Source organism: Cavia porcellus, unplaced genomic scaffold (assembly GCF_034190915.1).
Source record: "Cavia porcellus strain 051 isolate PalLab524CR breed Dunkin Hartley unplaced genomic scaffold, mCavPor4.1 scaffold_2, whole genome shotgun sequence".
NCBI lineage: Eukaryota > Metazoa > Chordata > Mammalia > Rodentia > Caviidae > Cavia > Cavia porcellus.
The window spans coordinates 32686119-32712703 of NW_026947485.1; the positions used below are offsets into that span (position 1 = coordinate 32686119).

The 26585-nt window shown below is 42.2% G+C and overlaps 1 protein-coding gene across 2 annotated transcripts in view; it reads left to right on the top strand.

The window, feature by feature from the left end:
* Mindy4 (MINDY lysine 48 deubiquitinase 4) overlaps positions 1 to 26585 on the top strand; it is a 99368-nt gene that overhangs the window by 2700 nt on the left and 70083 nt on the right. For both annotated transcript variants that reach the window (XM_013150492.3, XM_003467866.5), the window contains exons 2-5: positions 3480 to 3599; positions 7493 to 7728; positions 10684 to 10921; positions 16460 to 16887. In XM_013150492.3, the coding sequence (XP_013005946.1) occupies positions 3480 to 3599; positions 7493 to 7728; positions 10684 to 10921; positions 16460 to 16887 (1022 nt within the window). The remainder of the gene's footprint in view (positions 1 to 3479; positions 3600 to 7492; positions 7729 to 10683; positions 10922 to 16459; positions 16888 to 26585) is intronic.

A 26585-nucleotide genomic window follows, 5' to 3' on the forward strand; every position in this document is an offset into this window, starting at 1 on the left:
TCAACTCAGCCTACTTCTGCAGCCTGCCCCTGCAGAGCCGAAAGACATTGCAGGCCACCACCATCAAGCTGATGGCATCACTTTAAATCCATGGCCACTCATGCTGTGGTGTCCCAAGGGCACCTGTGTGCTTGGTTATCCAGTCCATCCTGATCCCTCTCTCAAATCCTGGTTGACTATCTCACACCTTGTCTCACCCTATCCAAAACCTCCTTCCCCATCTGAGCTCCCTGAGAAAGCAGTAGTCGTTAGAAGTGAGAAAAGTCCACAAGCTCCCACTCACAAATGTGTAAACCTTCCCTGGCCCAACCTGATCACTCCATCCCTGCTTGTGTTCCTTGGAACAATTTCTTTGTGCTGGGTCAGGCAGCCTGGTCTCTTGTTCATGTTCATCGCGTTCCTGTGCCCAGATGTTTCCCCCTCCACTGGTATATTCTTATCAGTCCACATACAGGCTCCTACAACACCCCAGCTTGATCCCCAAGCCCTATGATTATGAGTCTTTTCTTTATTATGAGTCTTTGCAGCCAAATCCCATGAAGGAGCTGTGTATACTGATTCCATCTCTGCTTCCAACTTTCTCAGATTCATTTTAATTGGGATTTTGTCCCCATTGTCTGAGGAGATCACTCTTATCAAAGTTACCATTGATCTCTAATTTTCACTTCTTGCTTTTCTTGACCTGAGAATTGTGTTTGTCATAGTTGATTATGTTCCTTTTCTTGGCTCCCAGGTGACATGTGTTTTTAGCTTTCCTTTGCCTTCTCTGGTGGCTCCTTCTCAAGGTCTTTGTTCCCTACTCCTACCCTGATTTGTGCTGTGGATGCTGGTGGACTCAAAGACTCAGTATATGGCCATTTTCCCTTCTAGTTTCCATCTGTTATTTAGACATCTCAGCCAGTTTTATGGGTTCCAGTACCATCTATCTGCAGACAATCCTAAAGTGTTTATCTCATCCTGAATTGAACTCTTTCTAACTGAGTATGCTTTATTTCCATGTGGATGTCTAATTAGCTTCCCAACCTGTCTCTGATAGTAGCTCTACTCATAATATTTCTGGCACCAAATGTGTCCCCCTGTCCTGCCCCATAGCAACCAAGTCACCTACCCTTTGCGCACCGAGTATCCTAACAACTCAGTTCTGACACTGCCTAGGGTCAGGACAGACTCTGTAGGGGCTCTTTTCCTTCTCGTGCACCTACATTCATCCATTAGCCAGTCTTGTTGGCTTTACCACCAGTTCATATACAGAAAGCAGCCCCTTCTTACCACCTCTGCCCTGGTACATGCCTCTCCTGTCTTTTGTGTAAAATGTGAGTTGTTTAGTACCCTCTAGTACCCTTTTGCTTACTCATCTCCTTCTATATTCTGTTTTCAACCTAGCAGCTGAGTGTTCTATTAAAAATATAGTAGTCCCTCACACTCCTTAAATCTTCCTGGAGTCTTTCCCACTTCACCAAAGCCTGTCTACTCCTTGTCAGGCTCTGGGTGATCATTCTGACTTCATCTCTTCTCTCTGTTCTCTGGCCATGAGGCTCTGGATGCACTGGCTCTTGTAATTGCCATAGGATCTTTGCACATGCTGTTCCTTGACTGCAACACTGCTCTCCCTAGTGTCTGTCTGGGTTGCCCCCTCATCTCCCTCATGTCTCTGCTTACAGTCACTCAATCAATGAAGCCTTTCCTGACTATCTTTTATAAAACAGCATCCATTCCCCTCACCACCTCTTTAAATCAAACTTTTTTCCCTCAGATGCAGGGTAAACAAGAGACAACTGAACCTGACTCTGTTTTCGTAGACTAGTATATGTCCCCCCCACCCAGTGTATTAGATTGGTTGTCTTTGCCTTGTAGAATGTATGCTGTAGGAGAATGGGACTTCGATGTGTTCTCTCCTCTGCATCTAGCAGTTAGACTGATAAATGAGTGCCTCATGCTCTTCAACTCACACATAGGGAAACCAGAAGACAAGAGAGCACATGTGTGATGCCAAGCAAGTAACTGTTTATCTAAAATAGTGACCTTTGTCTTTGTATTCCCTTCCCCTGTATTGTTTCCACAATAGTGCTTATTAGCAGTTGCAAGACTGTATGCTTACCATTTGATTACCCCAAAGAGTGTTAGCTCCTATTCTTTCTGTGTCCCTTACTTACATGTACAACAGAGCCTGGAACATAGTAGGTACAGGCCAAATGTTTTTGAGTGAAGACTGAGCCATCTGGATGGAGCTGAAGGCTGGTTTGACTCCCGAGAACTCCTTGTAACCTTCTCCAAGTGCTGGTATCCTTCACAGTGGGGTGTGTGTGTGTGTGTGTTAAGTGTACCGACACTTGGTGATCGAAACCGATGAACATAAAGGTATCCACCAGAGAGGGAGGATCTTCCTTATAGAACATTCCATACTACTTCTTTGGTCAGTGGGAAAGCCAGGGTTAAGCCCACGGGTGGTTGCTTTTGAGTCCTACCTCTCCTTCCAATTGACTTTCCTCAATGTACCTCTTCCACTTCCCCTAACACACACACAGCCATTTCATTCTGTGCCTTTTCCCCAAGACCTTTTCACTCTCTTTGGTTCAAGGGTGTGTGCACAGTTCTTATTTCCCAAATGAGCCTTCTTACTTCCATTCATGGCAGGCAGCAGGTTTGGTCTTGTTTTTCCAGCAGTTAGGGCCTCTACAAAGTGCTCAACACAAAGGCTAGGGGAGAAGTCAAGTCCAATCTAGCCCTGGGAGTCTGGGATCCGTCTGGAATAAGGAATACCCTTGACACAGGCCGAGTGGTTTGTGAGGCATCGTCTCATCCAGCAGATATTCGATGACCCCGAGTGTACGGGCAGCAGCTGCTGGAGTTGTTTTTCTAGGTAGGAGTCAGGCGATTGTGAGAGGTTAGTACTTTCCCAGTTTGTCGCTGTCAGGACTTTAGTCTTTGGGCCAGGGTGGGATGAGGGGCTGAGGCTTTTCCAGTGGCTCCTTATGCATTTACCAGAGCTCCCTGTGGGCCATGTTCACAGAATCACGAATTCACAGGTTGGAGTGTTCAGAGCCCCCAGTTCTGTGATTCCCCTGGGTAAGTCAGCAAATCTGCCTTGTCTCCTGATTTCTCCATTTAGGAAACCAAGGGAATGAATATTGGTCTTTCTCCTTTTGTTTATTTTTAAAGCTTCATACTCCATGACCCCACATCTAGGACCAAACTCTGGGCCTCAGAATTGGTTCTGGATGCGTAGGTTATCCAGATTTTACTCCCTACCTACACAAAGGGCTGGAAACCCTAGGTTTAGCTCTCCCCATGGCTGTTATAAAATTTAGAATAATCATGAAGGTGATGTCAAATGTAAAGTTTGAATAAAAACGAATTCTTAAATCAGCATTTGAGAATGATCATAATGAATAACATCAATTGTCTCTTGTTTCCCCTGCGTCAGAAGACAGAAGGTTTGATTTAGAGAGGCAAACAGTGACTCAGCCTTCTTCCCCCAGGGTCTAAAGAAGACATGTGTGACCATGGACCAGGAACGCCCCCGCTCTAACCTCAGCATAAACAGCAGAACTGATCTCCGAAAGGTTTTACATCTTGAGCTTCTCTACAGGGAGAATAAGGTGTGTACTTCCTGAGGTGTGGTGTGGGGTCTGGAACAGAGTCTGACGGCGTTTGTCTGCGGTTGGCCAGCCCTAGGACTTCCCTCCTCTGCCAGCCCTGTGCTTCTGTCAGCGTGTTGTGTGTGGAGTTGTTTTGCATTTGATTTGAACCCCAACCTGTGGCTGTGCACAGCCTCCCATTGTTGTTCCTGTGTGTCTTTCTCCCTACACAAAGCTATTTTCAGTAAGACTCTACTTAAGAATATAGTGTTGAATTATACTAAAATCTATTCCCTGCCTACAGAAGATTTTCCTTCTTCCGTTCTGAGTAACACCTTAGTCTTAAGTCTATTGTGACATCTAATTGAGGCGGGAGTGGGAATTGGGTTCATCTTACCCAGGTGCTTTGGAGTCAAAGCAAATGGGACACATTTGCTCCAGTGTGGGGAGTGCTTCCTTGATCCCCAGACTCTACTCAATTATAAGCTGCTACAAGTATTCAGGGTACCTTCTAGACTTGTCACATTTGTAATAGGATATTTGCATGATTATTTAATTAATGTGTGCCTCTCTCATGATCTTGGATGCTGCAGAATGCTAGAGACTATCTCTCTTTTGCACACTATTCTGTCCCTATAATTAACATATTGTCTGATGATATAGTGAAGCATTAGTACTTTATTGTGAAATAAATGAATGAGTGGCTGAATGAATGAGTATATAAATGAATGAAGCTATAATTACAAGTTAATTGATCTTTCTGTTAGGAATAACATTTTCTAATTCATCTACAGAGGAAGTCCCCTAGCACATGTTACCTTGTGGTTGAGCATAATGTCAGAGTCAGAAAGAAACTCATAATCGACCATGTGGTTTTGCATTTACCATAATTTAAAAACCAAGGCAATAAAATGATATCTCACACAGAGCTTCAACATATAAAACAACGAAAGGGAAGATGCCCTGTTGGAAGTGGGGATAGGAAGATGGTTCTGACTACTTGGGCTTCTGGGCCAGCCCTCAGGGCCCAGTAAAACAGACTTTAAGCCACTGATGTAATGAGGACCTCCTCCTCTGTCCCCAGTGGGAAGCTGTGAGCTAGAATGTAGTGGCTCTCTGAGGTCTCAGTCAGTTACAGAATAGGAATTCAGATTCCCAACTCCATCACTGTAATTATGATCAAACTTATATTAACTGTAACTCATTTTTCAAATAACATTTTAGCAGTTTAGATTAATATAGAGATGAGACCAAGGCTATTTCTAAGACCTCTGGAGGAACCTCTAAGCCCCTTGAAATCCATCTACTGGGCCAGAGAGAAGTCCAAGCCTGGTTTCACTTCATAAATCAAAACACAGAATTTCAGGAAAATCTGTAAACCTTGACCAACAGGACCCGACCTTAATGGTACTCTTTGCTTGCTTGAAACTCATATGCTCCCTTTTGAGAAGAAAAAGGTCAAGACAGCCAGATGAAATCATCTCAGAGACTCAACAAAGACATCACTCAGCTGCCCTTTGTCCTCTGGATCTGGGATGATACTTGACACCTAAGTGTCCTGAATGCACTGATGGATGCAGTGCGAGAGGAAGAAGACTTTAGGGCCAGGCAGCGGATGCTCTGTGCCTTCTGTCTGGTAGATGCTGAGGCGGGAGTACTTCTTAGGAGTATTGTGCACAGGGAGTGAAATTGATGTCAGAAAATTTAATTAACCTTTCTGGTCTATTGAGATTTTATGGAAAATCACCTTTACTTAAGTTCCCAGAAGCACCTTTGCCATTCAAATTGTATTTATTTCCTTGCTGTAATGTAACATGCTATCTTATAATACCTAAGATATTTTTACTAGACCTTGTAAATGTTGTGATTATTTTATTTAAATAATGAAATTAAATAATAAAGTTAATAAAAGTAGTTATTAGCTGTGATACATGCCTTGGTTACTTTTCTCTTGTTGCTGAGATAAAATATTTGACACCCAAAATGAAAGAAGGAAATATTTATTTAGCTAACAGTTTTTGGAGGTTTCAGACCATACTCAGCTGGCTCCAGTGCAGGGTGGTATGGCTGAGGAGCAGCCCTTCATTGTGGCTGCAGGCAGCAAGAGTGACAGAGCAAAAGGGGAAAAGCATACTTCCTTCCCTCCCTTATATTGTATACTAGTTACCTGCCCATGGGTGGGTGTAGCACTCACACCCCCAGTCCCAGTGCTAGACAACAAACAATCATAAATGCTAGACTCAGCAGCTTCCATGACTGCATGAGGCTTTGGGAGTCACCCAGAGAAAAACCATAACAAGGCAATAAATTGGAGTATATATTTTTTTAAAAAATGGACTTACTAGTCTGTTTATTGCATAATAATTTGGAATTCACTCACCCCAAAGCCAGCATGATCCTAGGAAAGCAATTTAATGTTAATATTTTTAATAACTTGTTTTCCCTAGTAGGTATATGATAAATTAAAATGATCATTTAAAATTGAAGTTTTGAAAAACAGTATCTAGCTTCATATAAAGGCTGTGTGTCTGCTGTGAACAAGTGCTCTGAAGTCCTCTAAAGCATAATTCAGATAACTCAGGGCCATACAGCTCTTTTTTCTGAGAGAAAAATCAAGAAATTGAAATAAATTACATCTTTTCCTCATTTCTCTTCATTGTAAGCTTCCAACTTGGGTAAAATGGGCTGTTTTTTCTTTTCTGTTCTTTTTGGCCTCATGCTTAAAGAAGGGAGTAAACAAACTGCCCCTAGATCTTATCAGATGAGGCGGTGGAATTTGGTCACAGTCCACTGGTCATGATCTTGGTCAGAGTTTGGTGGCACAGATCAGAGAAATAAGAGAGGAAGGACTGGGCATGCACTGAAGCCTGCTCTTGCCAGAGGCTTTACTGCTCTTAGATTGCAAAAGTCCCTGATACCCCTTGTCTGGGCACAGCTCAGCAGAGTGAGGGGGTGGGAGGTGGGTGGACTGGGGTGGGAGGATGGTTTACTTTGTTGGGGTGGACTGAGGCATAGCAGGTCCGTGAGGCCAGTCTGGATCTTTGTTTGGATAGCTATGTCTGTACAAGTGACTAGGGGTGTGTATGTGTGTGTGTGTGTGGGGGGGGTTACTATTCTGGCTTAGAAAGATTCAAGGGGCAATGGAGGTTTTTTTTGTTGTTGTTGTTTAGAGTATAAAATGAATCAATCCTGACAGTGTGTCTTGTCCTTTCTTTCTTTCTTTCTTTCTTTCTTTTTTTTTTTTTTTGAGACAGCACAAGCGTTTCTGGCAAATCTTTTTTGTTTGTTTGTTCACTTTGTGATTCACGCTGGTTTTGAACTCACCTTGTAGCCCAGGCTGGCCTTGAACTTTTGTCTCAGCCTTCCAAGTGCTGGATGACTGCCCTGTGCCACCATGCCTGGCTTTTTATGCTTTTCATATTAACTTTCTGCTCCAGTTGTCCCTACAAATGCTGGTGTTTAACATGAAATGTGGGAGGTCACAGACTAAGAAAATATTCAGGCCTCAGATGTTTATGGAATCACAGAGTTAGTGTTCTCTATAGATCTAAATTATTTTACATGAAAGGATAAGTATTTTATAAAGTTATTTGTAGGAGAACTTGCTTGCAGATGGAATTTGCTTGGGCATTCCTCTGTGCACTTCACATTTTATTGTGATGGTTCACTGGATTGCCTGACTCATGCTTTGGATGGTGGTTCTTTCAGGGTAGGGATTTTGTCTTCATCTCTGCATCCTTACCTACCTCAGCACCTGCCTTGTGCAGTGGGTAAGCCAGTGAGAGTTTGCTGAAGGCATGTACGGATAAGTGAGAAGTCACTAAATTTATGTCAGAGAATTGTAATAGCCATCATTTTAACCTTCCCTGAAGTGGCATCGATGATTAACTATTTTTTCCATCTCCCAATGATAGGCAAAAGAAAATCCTCTAAAAACAAGCCTTGAACTCATCACTAGATACTTTTTGGATAACTCTGGAAATGTGGATAAAAATTTAAACCATGAAACTTCAATCCCTGCACTCTCAGTTCCAAAGAAAACTAACAAATTGCCAGTGAAATGTTCAGAGACCACGCTGGTGAATATATATGACCTTTCAGATGAAGATGCAGGATGGAAAACGTTACTGGCAGAAACGAGCAAGACCAGGTAACTCTTCCCACTTTCTCTGAAGAGTATCTTCCTATTGCTGCTCTAACTGAGGGGTTATAACAGCAAGAATTCTCCCAAGAAACAGAACCAATAGCATATATAGATGCTTTTTGACTTACGATACGGTTATGTCCTGATAAATCCATTATAAGTTGAAAAATCCTGTTGAAAAAGCATTCAGTTAGTTCACTTAACCTACCGAGCATCAAACCGTAGCAGCAGCACATACTGTAGAGTATCCATTGTTTCCTGTTGCCACCCTGTGGCTAAGATGCTGAAGCTTGCTGCCATGGACCAGCATCCAGAGAGTACTGTATTTATGTATCACTAGAAAAGATCAACACTCACAATTGGATGGTTTCTGCTGAATGTCTAAAGCTTTCACACCATTGTCAAATTGAAAAATGGTAAGCTGAATTACTAGAGGCTGGGTTTGCCTGTGTCTATAGATGTGTATGCACATACACATACATGTAAGAATATATAAAGAGGTTTATTTCAAGGAGTTGGCTCCTGTAGTTGTGGGACCTGGCAAGCCTGTATACTGTAGAGCAGGGCCTGATGCTGGAAATTCAGACAGGATTCCTGTTTTATAGTGTGAGGAAGAATTCCTTCTTCTCTGAGAAACCTCAGGTTTTGGTCTTAATGCCTACAGTTAAAAGGATGAGGTCCACCAATGTCATTGAGAATAGTGTGATCTGCTTTGTTTCAAGTATACTGGCTGTAAATGTCAGCTAGGATGCGAAGTGATTCTCTGTAGTTCTGGAGGTCAGGAGTCCAGAATCAGTTTCACTGAGTGAAAGCCAGCTATCTGAGGGCCAGTTCTGGCTGGAGAAATTGAGGATAAAACCCATTGCATTTCTTTTCTGGCCTGCTAGACACTTACCTCCTTCTGCTCCTGGCCCCTTTCTCCACCTTCAGTCACACCATTCAAGCTTGTCTTCTTACATTACCTAACTACTACTAAAAGAAGTTTGTTTACTTTACTTTTATCTTCTTGTCTCCTTCCGTGAAGGGCTCCAGTGATTGTACTGAGCCCACCAGACAACTCACGATGATCTTCCCATCTCAAGATGTTTAATTTAATCACAGCTACAAATTTGCTTTTACCATGTAAGGTAGTAATATATTCACAGATCACACAGATCACATATATCAGGACATGGACGTCCTGTGGGTGGGAGGTCACTATTTAGCTTCCTATGCTCTCTGCTTTAAAACTTCTGCTGTGGAGCCCCATTCTATTCTTCTAGAGAATGAACCGTTTTGTGATGGAGGCTACTGATTACTAAAATTGTATTTTATATTCCGAGACACCTAAGGTTCAGGGGCCTGCTTTGTTTGACTTTTTCAAAAAAACAGGAGTATAAAATAAGGTTCTAAAAGGCAATGAAACACTGTAGAAATGGAGGAAATCTGAAAGTTAAAGTCTCTGGAGTTCTCAGGAAGAAAATGATCTGGCATTCTTGACTGAAACTCTATTATTTGGAGAACATCAACTTACAGCTGTTGCACCCTATGGGTAGTTTCCCAAAACGTCACCCATATTGAGTTCAACTTCTGGGGAGAGGGTCATTTTTCCTTACTAGGCAGAAAAATATTTCATTTCCTGAGGGCAGCTAAAGCTCAGGGCCTGGGTGTCAAACTGCCAAGGATAGGACTGATAAAAACAGGTAGCTCAAGGAATGAAGGAGGTGGCCCCCTTCACAGGCATTTATGTGGCTGAAAAATTAAATATCTCAAAAAGCCAAAAAGGAAAAGCAGCAATGAAGAAGTTCAAGCCCAGTACTTGGGTGTCTTCCCTTATTCCTCCTTCTCTGTCGTTTTCTGTATCCTCCTCATCGGCTCCCTAGTGACACCAGACCCTCCCTTTGCTGTTGGCAAGGGTCTCATTTACATCCCCAGCCTCTCCCTGTGCACCCCTTCTCCTTAAATCCATCCCCGACATGAGACAGTGGGCGCTCCCCACAGAACAAATCTGTCAGGCTGCTCCTTCCTAACACACTGACGGGTGTTCCTGCAGCTTTTGGGAGGAAAGTTAAACTCCTTAGGGTAACTCACAAAACTCCACCTGTGACCAGTCCTGCCTGCCCAACTGGGCTCGTCCTGCTTTACAGGTCTGTCTGCTCAGCCTGGTGCTCCCTTTCAGGGCTTTCTTGTCTGCTCAGTCCCTTGATACAGGACGGCTTTCTGCAAGATGGCTCCAGCCCCTCCTGCCTGACACACCCCAATCACAGCACATGTGACATGCTCTCAAGTGCAACTCAGTCTTGGAGGGTGGCCTGGCATAGAGCAGGTGTCAGTGCTCATGCATGCAAAGGCCCTGGGGTAGAACACAACTGGGTTGTCAGGGGAGTGCTGGTTTCTGAGCAAACCTAGGTACGACTCCTCTTGTCCTGAGTCTCTTGTTTCATATCCTGGCCTCTCTTGTTCTTTATCACTGCTTGTTGGCTTTCACTCTCAACCTCTTCTTCCTCCTCCTCTTCCTATATCTCTCCTCATCTCTCTCTCTCTGACTTACACCCTCCTTCCCCCAACACACATTTTGGCATACCTGTCCAACTTTCCTGAATAGTCAGCCATGAGTCACTGTCAGATGGGTGTGGTAAAGCTGAGCCCCACATGTTCCCAGACTGTTTTGCAGAGTTCTGGTTTTCCTGGATCTCCCAGGTCTGGATAAGCAAGGACTTGAAGGAGTCTATAACAGACCATCGTTTCTGATTTTTTTTTTTTTTTTTGTGGCTTGTTTGTTTGTTATTTTGTAGGATGAAATGCTCTGATGCCAGAGCATTTTTTGTTACTTATCTTTCATCATAACACATTGACTAATTAGGAACATAAATATATATATGAGTGGGCTTGCTCTGAGTGATCATGGTTGTGGAATTTATTATCGTAATTACTGATTCCTTTTGTGGTATCTGTTTTAATGGAATTATTTCTTTTTTGCAGACAAGACAGTCTTGATGGGGATATAAATTTGTCATGCAAAAGTCCCCCACACAAGAGTAAACCTGTGCACATGGTATCAGATGAAAGCACCCCTTTGGCATCTGCGTGGGCGAAGATGGACAAGCTTCACTTGCTGGATCCTTGCACTGATGTGAAGAGGACAGGAGAGAAGACCAGGCCCAAGTCTGGCCTGATTGTCCGAGGCATGATGACTGGACCTACGGCCAGTTCCTCACAGGTGGGGCTGCTCTCTCCCTTGCTGAGAGATTGGGGTACAGGGCTACAGCACAGCTTGGTTTTCTAGGGTACCCACAGGGCAGCTCGTGAAGGGGGAATCTGTGTGTGGCATGGGAGGAGCACCTGCCTATTTCTTACCTGGCTCTCACATCCTCTCCTTCCCTGCCCTCAGTTTCCCCTTTATTTCAGTGAGATGGATGTCATAGCTTTGTATTCCTTTGCTGGGTGGAAACACATTCACCAAGTTTTTTCTCAATTCAGAAGTAAGGAACCTATTCAAATCTAGAGAACATCTTTAAAAATTTTTTTTATAAACATGGTAGTTAAAACATAGAAACCCTCACCTTTATAGTCTCACTTAGTCACTTTTCTTTCTTTTTCAAGATTTCTAAAAATGTAACATTGTTTTGTAGTCTTCTTTAAGGAGAGACCATGGTATGGTCTCATTAAATGGAGAGATTTAGCCAAGTGGAGAAAAGTGCAAAAGGAGTTTACAAAACAATAAGCACCAAAATGAAGCTAAATCAAACACAGAGTACACAACACATCCTCAGGAGCCTGAGCAAACCTATGATAAGACTGTGTGTGTTCATGGCTGCCACCACACACACAACCTGCACATGCTCTGATGAAACGTAGGTGCCAGCCCTGTTCTCCAAACTCATTTGGAATTAGGATGTAAACATGTGGGACCTCTCCTTGTCTCTGCCTCCATTCTGTGGGGTCTTTGATCGAGGTTCTTATTTCTCTTGGCTTTGGTGTCTTTGGTTAGGTGATTGTCTAAGGTCCTTAGGGTTTGGAACATCCATGCTTTTGAGATCTTGCATCTTTGTGTTCAGATCAAGGGAGAAAGCATCTACTCCTCGTTGTATAGTTCAGGCCGTGTTTTTATACCATGTCCTGTCCTAAGTGTCTTATTGTGGAGGGGCCATGAAGGACTTTCATGAACTAGACCATGTCCAGAGGAAAGCTTGTGAGGAGGGGAAAAGTAGAGACAATTGTAAGATTTGGAGATGTTTAGTTGTGTGAAATGAAGTCTTGACTGTAAGAAATTTCCTCAAACATGGGGGTAGAAAGACCTTAGCCTCCTGATGGCCAGTGTGGTCTCTTGACTGCCTTTCTGATGCTCTGCCTATGGCTCAGTGCTCTTTTTTCTATCAGACCATGGTGTGACTTCCAGATCCTCCTGGGTACCTGGAGTGGTTACTTCTGGTGGATGGACTGTAGTGGCATATGGGGGTACCCCTTTGGGCTTTTTTAGGCTGGCTGTGTTAGCTTTTGGAGAGCAGGAAGTGCATGCTGTTGGTATTAGCACATGGTGTGTGCTTGCTGGTCTTGTTGGACTGAATGGTATAGACTCGCCTGATGGCTCCAGAGAGCTCAGCTGGTCCCCATGCTGGAGGGAGTCAGAACCACTTCATCAGGACAGGTTGTTTTGGAAGGGGTGAGACTGACTGTGTCAAAGGGAAGCACTGTTTTGCGGGGACATGGTAGATGTAGTCCTGTCTGGTTGAGAGACTATAGCAGCAGCTCTCAGACTTTATAGTCTAAGAATCACTTCATACTCTTAATACAATTGCAAAGGAGTCTAAGAACTTGTGTTTGATGTTATCTATGGACATTTCCTCTATTAGAAACTAAACCTGAGAAATTAAAAATTATTTACTTATTAAACCATTAAAATACACAACCTTATTTTTAAAAAGTCTATTTTCAAAATAAGAAAAGATTAATGCGATGAATAACATTGTTTTATATTTGTTTTTTAAATCTTTTCATTAAACCAGATGTGGTGGGGCACGCCTATAATCCCAGCACTCAGGAGCAAGAATCATTGCAAGTTTGAGACCAGCCTGGCTACAAAGTGAGCTCAAGGCCAGCCTGAACTACATAGTTAGACTCTACCTCAAAAAGACAAAAAATACTCTCCAACCCCCTCTAAAACTCCCAGAAGTCACTAAAAACCTCTTCACTAACTGGCTTAGAAGAAATCAATTCAAATCTTATTTTTGTTTCAGAGTTTGGGCTATTGAAATATGGTATTTTGATGGAAGTGCATGAAGAAAGTGTAATCTCAGATAAGCATTGGAAAACGTATTTTAAAAATATTAAAAAGTAATTTAATGCAGCCTTTTCAGAAAACCAGGTGTACTCTTCTTTGATCACACCCTAAATTTAGACAAATTGTAGTTATTTAATGTAGAATCTTAAACAATATCAGTGAACATTTTGTACTTTTATCAACTTCCCCTGATCTCTCTCACACATTGAGTCTTTTATTCTTGTATAATTCAGTAACATGATATATTAGTCCTTGGAAAATATTATTTACTGAGTTATATAGATGATCCAAGTATGGATACATTTCATTTTACAAAAATAATTCTCATTTGTTCATGTTATCACCCAACTTATCAGAAAAGCTGTTAAGTACTGCAAAGCTGTCAGGCTCACAGCAGTGGACATGAATTTTTCAAAATTCTGATTTGTACCCAACAGCTTTTAGTTTTTCACTAAAAACAACACACCATTTATTTGTCTTGATACGACAGACTCAAATTATTTCTAAGAAATTTGTGCCAAAAATCCAAGTCTGAATCACCATGGTTTGCCTCTCAGTGGTTTCCATGAAAATGACAGCAAGTTCACTCAAAATCCAGATGGTTTCCTAAGCACTTACCACCACCATTCCCACTCAGCAGATGTTGGGCCTAGATTGAATAAAGTTAGCAATTCTTATGCTTCAGCATGGGCATTCTTAAGTGAAGTATGTGTTTTATGTATTCATTTTTATTGCCAGTTTATAGCAATGAAGACTATCTCAAGCTCTGGTAAAGTTTGGTATCTGTATTAGTTACTTTTCTTGTTGCTAAGACAAAATACCCAGCTCACAAAGTTAAATGAAGAAAGGTTTATTGTAGTTCACAGTTTGCAAAGGTTTCAGTTCATAGTTGCTTGGCTCCAAGGCAGGGTGGCGTGGCAGAGGGGCATCGCGGAGGAGAAACAATCCATGGCAGGCAGAAGGCAGCAATGCAATGAGCAGCAGGCAAAGGTGACAAACAACAACTCTCTTTCTGTCCTTTATATCCTATCCAGGCTGCTCACCCTTAGGGCAGGTAGTGCCCACATCCAGGATAGGGCAGCCTTAATCCTAGCATCACACACAAATCAATCCCAGCATCATATCCTTGATCCCAGTATCACACACCCTAGATCCAGCCCCTTCTGTGACCACATGAGGCTTTGAGGGCACATCAAGACACAAGCCAGAACAGCGCCACTGCCTTGATCCACATTTGGAGTCAAAAGTTTCCACTCACTATTGCTCTGCACAAAAAGCAAACATCATGATAAAGTCAAGTTGTGTTATATTATTACTGATAAACTTTTGATTTTTCTGTTGCTGTAACAAAATACCTAATTCTGGGTATTACATAAAAGACTGGGACTAATTCTGGGTAATACATAAAAGAGAGGATTGTTTAGCTCATTTGAAGGCCAAAATTCTCAGACTGGAGGGCCCTTCTGCGTGGCTTCTGGTGAGGGCCTTCTGGCTGTCTCACAATATGATGGCATCATGGCGGAAGTACATGCTGGAGGGCCAGGCTGTGTGAACAGAAGAGGGACCCAGGGAAGGTGCTAGACTCCCTTGTGGGAACTAACCCAGCGCCACAAGACCTACACTGATCCTTTTCAAGGATGCTGCCTCCATGATGTGTATGCTAGGGCCCCATCTCTCGAAGGTTTCATTGCTTTGACGCTGCCACACTGGCAACCAAGCTTCCAGCAGTATGAACCTTTGATGGACACACTCAAGTCATATCTGAACCACAGCAATGACTATGAAAATAGTTTTTAGTTCTCTGAGTGTCCAGGAACCCTGAGAGTTGTTGGGCCACACTTTGAGAACCAGTCGGCCAGATGAACACCAGGGCCCTGTCGTACCAGGAAATTCTAATCATTGTGTTTGTGCAGCTGAGACTGCCTTCATAACTGTGGTGTGAGGAGCTGACATGGACCTGCCTTACTACTAAAGGTGTTGCCACAAACCTCTCCTTTAGTCATTGTTTGAGGAGCTGAAGTTTCCCTCTGTGGCCTCTGAATCCTGTGAAGGACACTGAAGGGTGTGTTTTTGTAGAACTTACCTAGATTTTCTGGGAGGTATTTTGTGCTTTGGCCATAGCTATGGGTTGCTCAAGAGAAAGGAGCCAAAGTTTGTAAGATTTCATCATTTTTTACCACTAGATCAGCTCTGTACTTAACGATGAGGTATGAGGTAAGAGGCAGTGCTCCGTTATGCCAGAAATTGGAGTCTTTTTAGGGATAGTGACTAATGTCTTCCTTGCTTTGGGCAAGGGATGCCCTTGGCAGTGTTTGGAGCAGGTTCACAGTGCCTGGTAATTTCCACTAGGCAAGAACACTATAAAATTAGCTCTCCTCATTCCATCCTAGGCTTCCAGTGGCCCTGAATTATTTCTGGAAAAGCTGAATGGTCCTGAAATTAAAACCATGGAGAAGTTCAGTAGGTTTATTTTTGTCCCTCTATTCTCCACTGCTCGCTGTTGAGTAGTAACAGGAGATCCCATTTCCTCAATTAGTCATTGATTGGAATAAAACATTCCAGTTGATTCCTTTGGAATTCTTTTATTTCAAAAACTAAACAATGCTTAGTTGAGTGCTTAGGAAGCATAGGCTGCTGACCCGGGTGGCAGCACTGTGGGCACCAGAGATGAGTGAAGAATAGTTTGTGCCATTCCTTGGCTACCATGGGTAGGGTGGGGCCATATGGAAATGAAAATGGGGACAAGTAATGGGAGCAAGGACTGTTTGTTGAGTGCTGTGGTATGCCTGGCATCCTGCTTGCTAGTGCTTTATTTAACCCTCACTGTGAACTTGTGGGAGGTAAGTACTACATGTTCCTCATTCCCTTTTGGGCCCCAGATGTGTTTTGGAAATCTGTGGACTTCAGGATATAAGTAGAGTGCATAAACCACACGATGCATGTAGCAGGATTGGTGGTAATCTCCAGTTAACAAAAAAACACGGGGATACTTGCACTTTATAAAAACTAGAAACAACCTCACCACAGTTGAGAAGGCTTTGCCACAGGAGTCCAAAGAGAACTTTCTTTTTTCCAGGTTTTGGAGTTTAGAAATGGTAGCTAGTGGATTATGAACTAGTTCCATTACTCGGCGAGGATATGAGGGTCAGAGAAGGTAAATAGCTGCCACAGATGACTCAGCCGGCAGGGGGCGACAGGGCTTAGAAACTGGGGGAGTACTTCCCTGCCACCTGCACCTGCTCTGGGGAGGGTCATGAGAAACTGTGGGCGCTCTGAGGTTTGTGCCTTAAGGTGCATGTCAGCCAGGGCATCACAGTGGCAAGCATTTGAATGAGTCCCACAAAATACGTAGGATTTTAAGGGAAAGAGTTGGGGATGGGAACAGACATTCCTGGGTAAGCGTTGCCATGGACTAACATGTATTTCCCCAGCTTTCCTGGAAGGAAATCCTCACAATTTCTGACCTGGCTTCCACAGGTTTCTTTCTCCAAACGCTCTCTGAGACGGTCTCTGACCTTAAACAGCAAAACAGAACCCCAGGAGGAGGACAGCCGCATGGTGCCTGACCTCTCAGGTGGCACCCAAGCACATCTAGCCCCTCAGGAGGTCCCTGCTTCCAACAGTGGCTCCATCTCCAGGAACCCCCTGAGCCAGCTTAGAGAACCACCCAAGGAAAAGCCAACAACCACCCCAGACAGCTCTTCCCACCTGTCCAGCAAAGGGCTGTCCCCACGAGACAGAGCGCCATCCAGAGGTCTTTCAGAGAACGAGCCAGTGGTGGATGGCCACACCGAGGCTGAGAAGATGCCCTCAAAATTGTACTTGCCTGGCGGGAATCCCAGGTTGACCCAGGAGAGACTGGAAAGAGCATTCAAACGTCAGGGCAGCCAGCCCTCGCCTCTCAGGTGAGTAAGCTAAAGTCATGGCTTCCTACAGAGAAGCACCACCTTTCACATGCGTCCGGGCACTGATGGCTCTCATGGCAAATCTATGGAGCAGGGTTGATTAGGGTCAACCAGGAAGAGAACCTGAACTCGCACATCCCAGAAACTACAGGGAATCTTCCCAGGTCCCACTCACTTCATTCCACAGCTGAGGAAGGCGTTAGCAGATGGTCTCAAAACATATCTACAGCTACACGGACTGGCTGGCCTGGTAACGGGTTTCTAGATCCCATAGTGTGTCAGATCTGACAGAGATCCTTTCAGCATTATTTTCATTTGTTTTGCCCTGATGTAACTTTTATTCTTTCTCGATAGATCTGGATAATTCCTATGCTGATTGATAATTGAATGTAGAACCAACCTTATACTTTGGAATAGCTCCCACTTGATTATGGTAGCTTATCTTTTTATATATCATTGGATTTATTAATATTTTGTGTAGGAATTTTGTGCATAAGTCCACAAATTGGCTGGCAGATTTTCCGTTTTGTATCACCCTTGTCAGGATCTGACCCTACATCACACAAAGCAGTGCAAGGTTGGCCCTACTGCTCCCTTAAACACTGAGTTTACTGGGAAGACTTCTGAAAAGTTTTAAACGATGCATTCAATTAAAAATTATTTAAATTAGAATTTTCTATTCTTGTGGCTGTTTTGGCAAGTTATATTTTTTAAAGGAATTTGACAACTTTATCTATATTTTAAATTTATTGGCATAAAATTACACAATGTCCTCTTATCACTTTCAAGTTTGTAAAATTTACTGTGATATTTCTATTTTGTTACTGCCATCTTACCAGGAATCTATCAACTGTGTAGTATTTTTAAAGAATACTTTTTTGGCTTCATATGTTTGTTTTCTATTGCAATGATATTGATTCTTTTATTTCCTTTTACTTTCTTTAGTTCAGTGTGCTATTATTCTCTAGTTTACTCATATGGATCTTCAATAACAGATTCTCAACTTTCTTGTTCTGTAATATCCTTTAGGTCTACAAATTTCCTTCTAAATAACACTTTCTATGTACTCTACAAGTTAATAGGTTATATTTTTATAGAATTTAGTTAAGATCTTTAATCATTCCTATTATGATTTCTGTTTTGACCTATGGGTTATTTAAGTATATATTAATCTGAAGTTTTTGGGAGTATTTTCCTGGTTATTGTTTTATTTTTGATTCCTAGGTTATTTCTACTCTGATTATAATCAGTGTGATCTAAAACTATGAATATTTAAATAAAAAATTGTTGCAATAAAATACATTACCATTAATACCCCTAAAAATACTTCCCTTTGCTTTGAACACACTTATCTCATTTTCTTGGCACTCTGTGAAGCAGTTCTGGAAAGTCTCCTTTCTGAGTGTTGTTAGTTGTGCTATCATGGCTGCCTCAGTGTCCTAAATTGATTCAAAACATTTACCTTTCTTGGTCATTTTGACTTGGGAGAACAGCCAGAAGTCATACAGCACCATACCCAGTGGCTAAGGTAGAAGAGGATACATTACAGTATTTCTGTGAGCCTGGATGCTCATTGGGTGACAGTAGACAGTGGTAGTCACCTTATTTTTCATCATAATCTTAAAAATGAGAAAGGAGACTTCTGCAAGTGCTTCAAGAATTATGGAATAAATGCGTTTGAAGTGAGAGGAGTATGTTTATTAAATGATGACGTGTCTTTCACTGTACTATGTTAAAAACATTTAAGCATTCATTGTATATTTCAATTACTCTCTCTCTCTCTCTCTCTCTCTCTCTCTCTCTCTCTCTCTCTGTGTGTGTGTGTGTGTGTGTGTGTGTGTGTGTGTGTGTTTACTCTTTTTCTTTTCTTGAGATGGAGCCTTTCCAGGGTACGTTGCCCAGGCTGGTTTTGGACTCATGAAGTCTGTCATCCTCTTGTTATAGGCAAGAGCCATTGTATCTGGTTTGTCCTCTACCATATCAATTTGCTGAATTGAAGAGCCTTATGGAGTAGTCTATATTTGCATCTTGTAAATAGTATATGTTGAATCTTTAATCCATTGTGATTTTTTTATTTTATTGAAATAATTGTTACATTTATAAAGAACTCTGGTATTTTTTAAGCAGGTATATTAATTTTTTATCCAGTTTTTGTTTAGAAATGCCTTCATTTTATCACTATTTTTGAAGGTAATTAAGTTTAATGTATATGTAATTATTGATTGGTGGTTTATTGGCTTAACTCTTTAGCTATGTCATTTATTGCTTTAGAGTTTCATTATGGCTGTTTATAAGTCAGTCTGTAGTTTCATTTTTTTCTCTTTTAAAGGCAATGTATGCATTTTTAAAAATCCTTAGCATGCTCCCTCACTCCAGTTTCTTTAAAAGAGCTTTCGCTTTCTTTGATTTCCAATGGTGTGACTATAATGTGCCTTTGATGATTCTGCTTGGGGTACATACAGCTTCTTGAAGTCATAGGCTTTAAAAAACTATTGTACATTATCTTTTTAAATATTGTTTTTGTTCCATCTTATCCTTTTTTCTCCTGGCACTCTAATTACATATGTAATATATTTTTTCACTCTTTTTGAGTTCTATAGTTTTAAAATGTTCTTTCTCATTTTTCTCTCTGTACTTCCAATTTGGATATTTTCTCTTGATCTATTTTCCAATGCAGGTTTCTTCTCTTCTATCAGGCCTGATGTGCTTTAAGCTCATTTAATGAATTTTTAATTTCAATTATTTAATTTTTACATTATAGAATTTAGCTTTAACAAACATTTAACTTCTTCTTGAAATTCCCCTTTTTTATCCTTATTTTCTTGAGCATACTGTTCAGTATCATTTTAAAGTCTCCATCTAGCAACTCCGATATCTAGATTACTGTAGTTGTCTGTTTTTATTTTTAGTTTTGATCATTTTGTCCTATTTCTTTCCATTCCTGGTAATTTTGGCCAAAATCAGATATTATGAATGGCTGACTACAATAGACTTTGGTTAATGTTGCCTCCCTTAAAAAAGAATTTAATTTCTTTTCAGTAGACATTGATTTCTTATTAGTTTTGACTTTGTAAAATACCTTTTCTCATTCTGTGTCTAACAACTTTCTCATGTCTTTTATTGAAATATAAACATCATTTTGGCATAACCAATCTCTCTTTTGGTATATGATTTAAAATTTTTTAAAGTGTTCTTTATTATGTTTTTTCTTGATTTTAGTTCTTAATGATATTTTCTTTTTTCTATTAACTTCCTAGTCCTAACTTTCACATTTGTGTATTTAATCTTTTGTATCTGTTGGGATGAAAAGTTCAATTTTTCTTTTTTCTTTTTTAGTAATAAGACAGTTTTCCCAGCACCATCTAACCTACAGTCTGCTCTTTCCTATTGATTTATGAAACCACATTTCCTCTTCACTGCGTTCTCACATAGACACATAGGTGGCTTGGAGCTCTCTGGTTCACTGCATTGACTTCCCTCCCCCCTCATTTCCTCCCTCAAAGCCACAAGCCCACACTTCTGATTCCTATGGCCTTGACTCCTTCTCCCCCGTGCTTTCAGGCTTGGCATAGCTCTCTACAAGTCTATTCTTTCTACCAACCTGTTTTGTTTCTGTTGACCCAACCCCTGTAGCTTGTATCTGCTTGACCTGTTTGCTGTGGCAGCCCTGTTGTTCCCAATTGTCTCACTGCTGTCCCTTCCCTACCAGTACAGATGTCTCTTTGGCTAACTTCACCTCCATGCTATCATCTCTACCTTGTTTTATTGTTTTCATAACACCTGCCTCTACCTAGAATCTTTCAGTTATTTTTTTTGTCCATTTTTTTTTTTTTTTGCCTTCTTACAGTATAAGATAAGTTTCCCAAAGCAGAGACCTTTATATGTATGTGAGGAGCAGGGCCTTGTGCCCAGAAGACATTCAGAGAATACTGCTACGTGCTACTCCTGTTGCTACTAATGACAACATAAGCATCAAAAGGATGCAAAAACTTTTGATATTAGCCTGTCTTTATAAAATGCGATTCTAAGCCTTTTAGGAAAATTTATTCTTTTAATTTCATAAGGTTTCTGTGAGGGCAGTACTATCATAACTCTTATTTTACAGATGAGGAGACACAGAGAAGTTACTTTATTTGCTCAGGTTTATACACTTAGTAAGAAACAGAACAGGCACTCGAAGCCAGAAAACCAGCTCCAGAATTTGCTGACTACTTGAACAAATGTTGTCTCCTTCAACCTTTAGTAAAACTCCACGGCCTTTCGGTCATGACTGGCTTCAGTTTGAACACCTGCAGTGTTGGGAGCTCACTTTTTCTGCAGCATCACTGTGTGATTCCGAGTGTTAAAAAATCTTCACATAGAGTTGACAGCTGCTTGCATTTAGTTTGACTGAGAGAGTCTAGCTTTCCCCTTCACTGCCAGAAGTTTGCTCTAGAAAAGTGGAATTATCACAAGTGAAACATGAGAGTGCATTCTAGGCTATCATAGTCTGGTGGAGTGACCCAGAAGGGAAATGGAGAAGGGGCTGCAGGATCGGGGGCTCTAAGCCTTGCCGTATCTTCACTTCATCCTCACTTACTTGTCAATTCTGGGTCATGATGTGGATATGCAATGTTTTTGAATGGCCATTGTCCACTGTTGAAGGCTGTTGTTGAAGGCTCTGTCCCCAAGTAATGGCTCTGTTGGGAGGTGATGGAACTTTCAGGAAGTGAGGTCTAGTGGGAAGAATTGAGGTACCCTCAAGGAGGATATTGGGACCCCAGATCATCCCTTTGCCTGTCTGTGTCTCTGGGAGTAGTTCTGAGTGAGGACAACTCCTGTAACAGCTTCAGCAGGATGCCAAGGCCAGGCCAGTCACAGAGCTCAAAAGGACCCCATGAAGCAGCTCACTCCTCACTTCTATGGGCATCATGCAGACAGTGCCCAAACCATAGGCCACATGGTGGCCAAACAACAACAAAAAACCCCACTATCTCAATAGGAAGTAGCATGGTGGACCAGGGGTGTAGGGTGAGGCCCCATGACCATGAGCTGAACCTGTTTCCCACCTTCTTCATTTCAGGGAAAAGCTACCCCCTTCCTGTGGCTACTCAGCCAAAAGCTTTAGAGTCACCTCTGCCCCTATCTCTTTAACACTGTGCATCTCATCCACAAACAAATTCCAATATCTTGTCTACCCCAGCCTGGTCGTACCACCTTCACTGCCAGTGACCTGAGTCTAGCCACCATCAGCTTCCTTCTGGACTATGTAATCACCTTATAACTGGCCTCTCTGAACACACACTTGCTTCCCTGAGTCAATTCTTATGGCAGCAGCCCTGGGGATCCTAAGGAAACACAAGCCAGATCACAGCCTGCTTCTGCTCAGCCCCCAGGGGACTCACATGTCCTAGAGGAAACACCAGCAATGTCAGCAGCTTTGAAGGCTCTGGGCTAAGTCCTGGCTTCCTCTCTCACTCCACAGCAGCCTCAGACAAACAGCATGCTTCTCCCAGGACCTGCTTTTTCTCCGCATTCACTCCCAGAGTTCAGAGGGCTTATCTCCTATCTCTCTTCCGGATCCTCTCAGGGGCCCTCTTTTCAGAAAGGTTTTCCCCAGCATGCCTGTCCTATCAACCTTCCTGGTTTCCTTTTCCTTGGGAACCGAGGATCTGAAACAATTCTACCTCAAATCAAGGAATAGTACGTGAAGAATAGGACATCACTTATGGCTGATGACAGCTGGGACAGAGCACAAGGAGGACATGCACAGTTACTGCCCAAGCTGGAGCACTAACTGGAAAGCGGGAACAAGTTTTGTGCAAGAGCCACACCCCAACAGCAAGAGCCCCAATCACCCCCTGCTGCCCAGGGCTGCTGCTCTGTCCATTGCCTGAAACGACTTGGCATGTAAGACCTTTCCAGCTCTGACAGCCCATAACACTGAATTCAAGAGTCCTGAAGAAACATCTCCTCTACTGCTGCTTTTGAAATACCCAATTTAAAAATCTTTCAGAGAAAGATCTTTAAAAATTAAATTTTTATTCCATAGACTCTATCATATTTCAGAATTGTGTTCTGTTCTGAGAGAATATCCACCTTCCTCAAAGTGAATCCATAAATACTAATGGAATTAACAACTACTAGAGCTCCCTGGACTCACTGTGGCTGACTCTGTAGCCAGACACCCTTTTCCCCAGCCTAGTCCTGCTGGCTTTGGGGATCACAGGGACATGGATTCCCCTGTTTCCTTACCCACACAGGGGGCAGATTAAAAAGGGATAGGTGAGACAGTCACAGGAAACTGCCTAGAAAAGATGAAAACAACAAAAATTCTTCTGAGAGTGATAAGTAAGGACGTGGAGATGGAGAGTACAGAGAGATGAACATTTTAAAAGCTATAGTGACAAGATCTTGAGTTCAGTTTCTGGTATTAAAATAAATAGACAGATAAAATAAATAAAACCTATAGTGAGACTAAAAGAAAATTTGAATGCTGCAAGAAATGGCTGCCTGAAGAACAACTGGCTTAAATTTTTTTCTCTCTCTGTGGGTTATCTTTTCACTCTGTTCGTAATTTCTTTTGTTGTGCAAAAGCTTTGTAGTAAGGTAAAATCTCACTTGTTGATTTGATGTACTATTTCCCATGCAGTGTAGGTTTTGTTCATGAAGTCTTTGCTGTCTTCAACAGTTCTACCTATTCTCTCTTCCAGCAGATTTATAAAGCATTCGAAAAAAAATTTTTTTAAAATAGATTCCCCCGAACTTAAAAACCCAATCACAAAATGGGAATCTGAAATGAACAGATACTTCCGGCAAATAAAATGGCAAATAAATAAAAAAGTCCAACATTACAAATCATTAGAGAGATGCAAATTAAAACAACACTGAGATTACACGTCATACTAGAAAGAATAGTTATTATCAACAAATAAATAACAAATGCTGGTGGGGCAAAAAGGAAACCTTCTCCACTCATGGTGTGAGTGTAGACCGGTACAACCATTATGGAAATCAGTGTGGCAATTTCTCAGCTATTTCCCTGCTTGATATCTTCCCAAAGGAATTAAAAGCACTATATAACATTGATATATATGCACACTCATGTTTACAGCAGCACAATTTGTAATAGTTAAGTTGTAGAAACACTCAAATGCCTCCCATAAACCAATGAAATGATAAAAAAGGATGTGTTTGTCTTTATACAATGGAGTGCTACTCAACCCTAAAGAAGGATAAACTTGAGACACTTAAGCTAAATGAATGGACCTTCAAAGCACATTTTTAAGTGAAATAAATCAAACACATATGGGTAAATGTCACATTGTCTCTCTGGTGTGAGAGACTGAAAGTGTAAATGAGAACAAAAATGTATAATAGATATTGTGAAATAGTAATTGTTCACAAGGAAAGCAAAACTGGGTGCTGGGAGTGGAAAGGAAAAGAAAAATGGAAAAAAACTGAAAATGGAAACAAAGTTTTGTAAATAAGGAGGGGAAAAGAGATTGAAGAGAGGGGAGGGTAACGGGAAAAAAGAACTATGATACATCATGTACAGGTACTATGATAATTATGACCATTATTTATGTCTAAATTGTGCCAATAAACTTAGTAAAAAAAAAAAAACAGTTTTCCTCTGTAGTCGGCAGAAAAATAATCTCCTACCTGCCCCCATGCTACTCTCAGAAGCCCTGAATATGTTAGTAACATGACCAAGGAGAATTAAGGTGCAAATAGAATCAAGGTTGCTAATCAACTGGCCTTGAGGTAGAGAAACCAGCACGGCCCACTTAGTGACTCAACAAATCCTGTCTCAAAATAATTTGTAACTGAGTATAAAGTCCTTAGGCTCAGTCCTAGTACTGACAAATAAAAAATGTACAAACAAAAGCAGTAGCTACTCAGTAAGTATGTGGCAATTCACAAAGACAGTACAAAATAACTCTGGAAGTAAGAATCTTAGCCAGAGAAATGTGTGAACTGCAAAAGATGTTTGGAAATCACCCCCAGTGGCCAGATTTGATAGTTAAGGACACTGAAGCCCAGAAAGAAAATGACTAATCCAGAGTGTGTTTGTCAGTGTGCCACCTCCTAGGTGAGTTTGGGGTAATTCTCCAGAAAAGGGTACAGCTGTGAATGTTTAGCAACTGAGATTGATAGCATCTGAGATGGGTGTGCCCAGTTCCAGGCATCACGGCTGACACCAGTAGTTTCCATGTATGTTCTTATTCTTTGTACATTTACTCACCATCTGCATGCTACACAAAGAGTTAACAACCTGCAGAATCTGTTTGTGGTAATCACCTTTGGGGTGCAGGGTGCACTGGTGAGGGATGCCAAGTAGAGGTCTTTCACAGATAAAGTACAGACTCCAGAGGAGAGACTGGAACATTTCCTATACATTGGCGGCCTCTCTTGTCATGGCTCCTTTGGTCCTCTTTGGATGAGCTTGGTGTTACTGTATCACAGACTTCAAGTCTGGGCCATGTCCAACAGTTATCAAACAGACAGAAGTCTCTTGATCCTCTCTGGGATGATGAAGAATGAGCCAGCTCCCTGCCTCCAGAAACCCAGCCTCACTGTGAGACCCTGTGTAACTGGGGGCTTAACTGTGGCCTTCACAAAGGAGGGAAGGAAGGAGAGCACTGGAGTGTGCTGCTGAGGGGGCCAGAGAGCCTGGGTGTGGAGAGGAGTGTTTGCTACAGAAGACTTCCTAGAGAACTAGTGACATTTGGAAGAGGTTCACAGATCCCGGGGGAATCAGATCACTGTACCTTGTCCTGTGGGAAGGGGACTTTTTGCCAGTCTTGCAAACTTGGCACCACTTTAGTGTCCCACTTTGTCCAAACCAGTGGGTTCTCCGGATTCAGCCTCTGACTGTGGTATCTGGAAGGTTTTTTGGGTTTTGCAGAAGAATGAACAGTAGGTGGCAGCAGATCCCCATTCATCCTAGCCATGTAGTGGGTGTGGTTACTTTTGTTGTGTAGTAATTTCATTTGGAGGCAAGTGCCAGGCACATTTCATAAGCACTCTGGGGGCAGTTGGGGAGGGGGAGGTGAGTCCCTCCTGGGGTCCCCAGATTAGATGCTGAAGGCGCAGACACAGATGCCTGTGCATGTTCTGAGAGGAAATGAATAATGCCAGTGGGGGCTTGCCCAAGGTCTAGCAGAGGATGTAGTGTTCACGGTTCATTGATTCTCCCTTGAATTGGAGCAGCCCGAGTTTGACAACACCTGCAGCACGTGGGACAACTCATGGAAAGAGTTTCCATTTTAATTTGTCTCTACCCATTTGGACCTTATGTCCAACTCTGGAGGCTCCAACTGGGCTGCCTCTGGAAACTTAAACAAAGCCCAGATGCTTTCCTGCTGGTCATCCTGTGAAACAGGGCCCTAGTGGGGCTTAACCTCGCCTGTATAACCAGTTCTGGGGACCTGTCTTCTGAAGCCAGTATGACTCCTCTCCACACTCACTGTCTGTGCCCTGTGCTCAGCAAGCTCACCTTCCTACTCTCTGTGTGGGGCCACATTTTACCAGATGCATGTGTTCCAGCCCACAGCAGAGAGCCATTCCCTTCTTCTTCGCAATTCTGGCCTCTCTGGATACCTTCAGGATCCAAGTCTTTGATCTGATGCATCTCCCAGAGGAAAGAAACCTCTCATGACTCAGATTTTCTTTGAGATCGAGAAGGTGTGGCCCAAGAGTGTCCACATGTTTCC